The 6,778-nt window shown below is 35.9% G+C and overlaps 1 protein-coding gene and 1 long non-coding RNA gene across 3 annotated transcripts; both read left to right on the top strand.

Annotated features, from left to right (window-relative positions):
- The first annotated feature begins 710 nt into the window (after nt 1-710).
- On the top strand, nt 711-2,242 carry LOC112198740. Its single transcript, XM_040518605.1, has 5 exons — nt 711-1,022; nt 1,104-1,202; nt 1,449-1,626; nt 2,051-2,148; nt 2,231-2,242. The coding sequence occupies exons 1-5, from the start codon at nt 711-713 to the stop codon at nt 2,240-2,242; spliced, it is 699 nt and encodes a 232-aa protein (XP_040374539.1).
- Nucleotides 2,243-4,202: 1,960 nt separating this feature from the next.
- LOC112182078 lies at nt 4,203-5,336 on the top strand. Of its 2 annotated transcripts, XR_005801652.1 has the most exons (4): nt 4,203-4,343; nt 4,428-4,586; nt 4,750-4,809; nt 4,967-5,336. It is a non-coding gene; the product is annotated as an uncharacterized LOC112182078 (long non-coding RNA). The 2 variants fall into 2 exon arrangements; XR_002929269.2 differs by having other exon boundaries at nt 4,216-4,586.
- The last annotated feature ends 1,442 nt before the right edge of the window (nt 5,337-6,778 follow it).

Genomic DNA, 6,778 nt, shown 5'->3' with positions numbered 1-6,778 from the left:
ACACCCTTGAATCACTACTACAAAAATTGAATCAGATGACGCTATACAATTATCTGTTGTGTGATTGATTTTTTTTTTCAAACGTCATTTTGTTAAGAGCTGTCGTCTGATAAGGACTTAGGAACTAGTTCAGAAGACATTTAAGATAAAAACTATTGTGGGACGCTAAAAAAAATTGAGCGTCAAGTTTCCCACCATGTTAGTGGTGCCAAACCTTATATTGAAGTCCAAAATTGATATAGGCTGGGCTTGAAACCCTAACACTAGAGCCAAAAAAATAACAAAAAACTCAAACCTGCTCACTCACTCTCGACACATATTCAAATTAAAGGCCAAAACCAAAACCAAAATCTCCTCACACTCCCTACGGCGTCTCCCCAAAACCAAAACCTACAACCATCACCGCCTACACTTCAAATCCATTGGATCCAAGCCCTCTGTTCTACGGCGACACCAAATCCATCGGATCCAAAACCTAGACCTCTCTCCCTCTTATCTTCTACACGGCTACACCTATACCCCAAATCCATCTCTCCGACAACTAAACCAGTAGTAAACTAAACTTGTTGCTCATGGCTTCTGCTTTGGCCACTTCCTTTGCTTCCCAATTGCTCCCTCACGCCCCACCCAAATGTCTCCCTTTGCTTCATCCCACAGTCACACCTATGTCTGTAGCTGTGAGAGTTTGAGCTAGCAGGCCGTTATCTGCTATGGCGGCGGCGAAGAGTAATTCCAATGCTCCGCCGCCGACGACAAGCCCTAACAAAAGCAGTAAAGCAGCTGAAGAAGAAGAAGCCGTTAAAGAGCTGGAAGAGGATCTACCCTGGATTCAAGAGAAGGCCTTAGACCTGGTGGAGTTCACCGACTCTGTCACTCAAGCCATTCCTGGACCCAGAGTTGGCACCAGCTCTCTCCCTTGGATTTTGGCTCTTCCTCTCGATTATGCCAGTCTCACTTTTGTCATCGCCGTTGTCAAGACCGTCAAAAAGTTCTCTTCCCCTCGACATAAACGCAAGAAACTGGTCTGCTTGCTCTTCTTTTTCTGCTCAATTGATTTACAGTTTTAGGGTTTAAGACTCAGAGGTCCTGATTTCTTGTAACAGGTCAATAAAAATGCTATGCTATGCAAATCAATAGACGAAATGTTTCAGAATGGCTCCGAACAAATCAAGCTTGATGCCCTGAAACAACTCGTGCAAAAGGTGACATTTCTACTCTTGTTGATACACCATGTACATGCATTAGTTTTTTATAGTTACAACTCAGCATACTTACATTATCATCTCACTACTGGACCAAGGAAGTGAATATATGCATATCACTGAGTTGCAAAGTGGGATCATTTCAACAAAAAAAAAAGATTCATTCTATTGGACTATGGCGTGCTCTTGTAGCATTTCATATCTTTATGAGAGTGATTTTGACAACCGTCTCTAATTTGTATCCAGACAGGTTTTGGCATGGAGGAGATTTTGCGCAAGTACATCCATTATACTTTGAATGAAAATCCATTCAACCCAGAAATGGTTTCCAATTTAATTCAGCTCAGGAAAGCTTCTTTGTTCGATGATTCTCAGGTGGCTGAAATTCTAAATGAAATTTCAAGAAGAATTGTGCAAGACAAAGGTAAAGCATTGACCTACTACTATCATAACTTGTATGATCTAATTACACAATACTCCCTTTTCCATATAAAAATAAGGAATCTGATAAGGACATGTAGGCGGTGAATGTATACCACCTCCTCCTACATCCGATTGTGAATTACAGAAGAAGGATGCTTGTAATGTGCTCATAAATGTGTCCTGCTTCTACTACTACTTCTTTTCATGACTTCTCCATATATCATTCTATAGTTGTCATCTGTTAATGTTTTGGATTTTTTGTGTTGTTAGCAAGGCATTGCACTTAATTTGATACGTGTACTGCCAAGGTACATTGTACTATTTGCTCCTTTAGCTTTCTAATAAACATATATGGAATTAAAAGTCAGAAAAATTCATTGCAAAATTGTGCTATCAGTTGCTGACTGCTTGTTTGCAACTTGCAAGCCCAATTGTAATGGATATGGCAGGTTATACTGAACGGGGTTTCAAAAGAAAATTAGTTGTTCAAGCCCTATTTGGAAAGGTGTTCTATCTGTCAGAGGTAAGGGACCAAACAACCAAAATGACTTTGACCAACTGCCTGTATGGTTCATTTTTATTTTTTCTTTTTCCTTTGTTGTTAGAAACTACCTTGATTCACATCATAAGAAAATATGACTAGTACCTTGCTCCTCTCGTTTACGTTTCCAAGCTAGTACTTAGTTGTCCTGCCTTGGAGAAATTTTGCATGCTACTGGCTTACACCCCTTCTCACAAAATCAAATTCACCACTCACATGTGAGTTATTGTGAGAATTGCAATAGAATATTTAGTAGCTGCCTTGTGCGAGATTTGGCTAAAGGGTGATGGTACTGTTAGTTCAAGATCATCTCCGCTCAGGAAGTATAAACTTTAGTTGTAAGTAGTAATCACCTTTTCGTTCTTTTAGTTTTCTGCTTCATTTCTTATCATATCTATATGCTCAATTTTGAATGTATGTGACCTCTTTCTCACGGTTTCGGCATTGATGATAACTGTGACATATCTATTATTGATGGCCATTGTTAATTACCTGCTTGGTTGGTTTGCATTACGGTCACATCATTAACCATTTTAAGGTCATCAGAACAGAGTTCTGCACTAGACTATGTCATCCACGTCTGTCGTAGTCTAGGCCTTGCCTTGAATTTATTTGGTAAGGGACTTGTTCATAATTTTCTTGTATATAGCAGCAACCATCAAAGTCGCTGTGTTGTGTTTGTTTCTAAACTATCTACTTCCATGTTTTCAGATATGCATATAAACAAGGCTCTCTACACATTCAGTGGAACATCTGTATGGCAGCTTGTGGGAGATTTGGCTTTTTATATTTTTATTTTTTTTATGTGGGTTCTGTGTGGTTTTCCATTTCAACTGTGTTTTGTGGAATTAGATATGAGAAGTAGTTAGATTCGGCAGATTGTTTCATGCATGTGTGAATGCATTGACCGACCAGCTGCTTTTTTCACTTTTTTTTTTCATTAATGTTACCATCTCCTACGGTCAACAATCAGTCTATCCAAGCGAATCAGGAATATTCTGATAATCAATTGCTTATTGACTCTACGGGGTAGTAACATTGATGAAAAAAGATTATGTCAAGGTAAAGGTGCTGCAATTGGTTGATCAAGTAATTAAATTTCTGTTTTGTTGAATTTGTGTCTTCCTTTTGAGTTCAGGGGCAGGTTTTAATTTTCTTTTTCTTTTTTATTGTTTGTGGTTTTGTGGAAAGTGTTCATTCTTCATGTTCATGATGCAGTGTTATCTGTTGCGATGCTTAAAAATTATTGGGATTGATTTTGTATGCAGATTTCACTTGCTGCTGCTGTAAGGTCTGTGTCTTCTCTTTTGATCTGTATTATTGGTCTGCTACTTTTGCTTCCATTTTCTCAATGTGCAATAATAAATTGGGCCTTCTTTGTGTGTGTGTGTGTGTGTGTGTGTGTGTGTGTGTGTGTATATATATATATATATTTGGGTGGTGATTAAGATCTGAGGTTGACTTGGTAGATGGCAGATATATGATTTGTGCAATTTTGCTAGAATATTATGAGTGAGCATGGGAATTAGCTGTTGGAATTGTTTCTATAATTGCTTGGAAGTTGGAGGATTTTTTTTAATCTATCTGATTAGTAGAGTCTGATGTAATTGTTTTATGGGGTTTCCTTTTGCAGTGAGAAAGAGAGGACGGGGAATCAGTTTGTGTTTCTTTTGAAAGAGGTACATATCAAAATTAGAGCAAATTTAACGTCGTTATTTTCATGGTATTGAAATCTTTCATATTTTACAATATTTCTATTTCATTAGTAAAAATCAGTGTGTGCTTTCAGTTTTTGTCGAAAACACTTTAGTTTTATGCTTACTTAAAAACATTGCTTTTCTTTTCGTTCTCTTAATTTGTTATCAAATTCAAAGGGCATAAATATCTGTTTCATGTAAAGTTCAGAGCACATAAACATTGCTTTTTGATATTAGTATGTCTTTTCAATTTACTATAGTGCATAAAAGTTGATACTGGAAACAGAAGCTTTCTTATTCTTGGTTTAATTCTTAAGTTCAGTTGCTACTGTGTGGTGATAAACATGTTTGTAGCTTACCAATCCCTGTGATCCTATTCCTTTTTTTGCATTCACCTTTCGAGGATCTTTCAGTTGTACTGTCAACTACATCTGATTTCAAATCATAGAGGCCATTGGTTTAGTTGCTTTCCCGATAGCTGTACCCCTCTTGTGTCCTTGAATTTTGCAGCCATTTCAGTTACTCATTAAGTTCTTACCAATGGGTTGTGGTTTGATATGGCAGGAGATCTCAATTGCAGCAAATATAGCCTAAAAGGAAATTGATAAGTACATCAAGATACCTGGAGAAGCCCTTCAGCTAAGTCAACCTATCAACAACAGTTCCATATCGGTCCAAATGCCGAGGTTTTGCAGTCTCCTCTAGCTAAATACATCTGCTTAGGTACTTTTGTTTCGGTCCAGAATCTGGTACTTGAACTGTTGGCTGGTTATACATTACTTAATTTGAGTATTCTTTCGGCATGAGTCTTGATGTTATTTGGTTAGATGGTTGTTGAAGGAAAGACATATGACGTTGATTATGATTTTTTGTATATATGTTCCAGACTAGAATGAGATTTTTGGGAACTGTTTTTGCAAAGTGAAATTATTTCACCACTACTAAGGTACAATTTTAATCGACCAATCATGTCTTACATTTACTCTCATATATTGTTAGACAATTCATTTTAGTACTTGTGATTCATATGAGTTAGTAGAGGACAGAGGTTTACATAGTAGCTGATGGAGTACTTTTCTAGAAATGCATAATGTACATTAAAGTCTTTGCATTGTCTGCAGGAAAAATGGGAAACTTAATTTGGTTCACACAGCACAAATCTCTTCTTAGCAAAGAAGGGGACAGCCTGTTCCCCAATTGCTCTTGGACAAGAGTATTGGTTGCCCATTCTTACTAGTGCCAACACCAGGCTAAGCAACATGGCAAGCACCAGGCTTGTCCTAAGGATCACAGACAGTAGCTCAACTTGTAGACATGGAGCTCCAATGTACTCGGCATTGTATAATGTAGAAAAGAGCAAAAGTTGATAGATACAGAGAAAGAAGGCAAATGTACAAATGACCCTCCTACATTAGTGTATGAATATTTGGGAAATAATTATGTTTGATATCAATTTACTGAATTCATTTAATATGTGGTGGGATTTGAATTAATTTGATTGTTATAAATTTTGTAACAATTAGACATCAAGAATAAATGGAAAGCATTGTCCAACATGTTATAACACAACGTTAAAAGCTCAATATGTCGTCTCAAAGCACAGCATAATATTCACAATAGCCACAAAATAAAAACTGTTGTTTGAGATTAATACAAATCACGGATGCTATCACAAAATAGTTGTGTGAATAATAGTCACACAACAGTTATAAAAAAAAAAGACTTCTGAATCACAATCACACAACGGGTTCTTAAGTTGCCTGTCGTCTGAGTGACCTTCACACGACCGTTAATGATGTCGACAAGCTATCAACAGTCTGTCGACATGCTATCGACATGCATGCCGAGTTCTTCAGACGGCAGTTCTCTAAATCATGTTTCATCAGACGACAGCGAAATATACAACAGTCAGCTCCGCATCAGACGACAGTTTTTAGCCATCGTCTGATTCAATTTTTGTACTAGTGAATATGAAATACAATAATCTGTACTCTACTTTTTATCTCTATCTTCAACCATGAGAAGAATAATGAATCAAAATCACATGATATTGCTCTCTTATGAGTACCTCTACCAAAATTAATCAGAGGGTTGGTTCTTGATCTTGATACATTGCTAGAATCTCTTTGAATTTGCTAAAAGAAGGATTTCAAGGGTTTTGGGTTGGAAGATTGAGTAATAACTATATCATAATATTCAATTAATTTAGTTTAAGAAAATTCCAAATCAGATTGTTTTGAATTTACTTTTGTATTAAATGATGGTCCATGTATAGAAATTATTATTTTTACTTAATTGTTTTATGTAAATTATAAAACTATATAGGGGTATGCAAAACAGGGTACAAACCGGCCAAACCGGTCGAAACGGATCTGTAAATATGGTTGGTTAAGGTTTTTTAGCGTTAAAATATAAAAGCCAGTTCATTATCGAACCAAACTGTTTATGAATTGGCTTGGTTTGGTTTTTCTTTTATTTAAACCGCGAAATCCGAACAGACTAGTATGTATTAAATATAATAGGAAAACAAATTTAAATTTACATACATAATATATATATATATATATATTTATTTATTTGTGGGTAGTCTTTTATAAGTAAGTTCTAAATCTCCAATTATAATTTGATTCTCAAAATGATATATTACCATATTGAATCCTAGACCCAAAGGCCTAAAACCCAAATAAGTGAATCATTTTGAAAGACTATTTTGGATTTTGTTCTTTGAATATTAGTTTTGGATTTTGATTATTAAATTTTGATTATTGAGATTGAGTTTTAGTATTTTACTATGAATTTTTCGTAAACAAAATTGTCACGCCCCGAATTTTTTTAATAAAGGATTCAAATCCGAGACATGAATTAAACAACTACAACAAATAAACGTTCTGAATTTTTTTCTCAGAAATAATCAC

This window comes from Rosa chinensis, chromosome 1 (assembly GCF_002994745.2).
Source record: "Rosa chinensis cultivar Old Blush chromosome 1, RchiOBHm-V2, whole genome shotgun sequence".
Classification (NCBI taxonomy): Eukaryota; Viridiplantae; Streptophyta; class Magnoliopsida; order Rosales; family Rosaceae; genus Rosa; species Rosa chinensis.
Note: the sequence above shows the minus strand (reverse complement) of the source record. Positions and strands in the feature narration are given on the sequence as shown.

Excerpts from the sequence above, each read along its gene's own strand:
- LOC112198740 (XM_040518605.1), top strand. The coding sequence starts at position 711 with ATGGCGGCGGCGAAGAGTAATTCCAATGCTCCGCCGCCGACGACAAGC. Across the intron at positions 1,203-1,448 it reads TGAAACAACTCGTGCAAAAG|ACAGGTTTTGGCATGGAGGA; the intron begins GTGACATTTCTA and ends ATTTGTATCCAG. Across the intron at positions 1,627-2,050 it reads AAGAATTGTGCAAGACAAAG|GCCCAATTGTAATGGATATG; the intron begins GTAAAGCATTGA and ends TGCAACTTGCAA.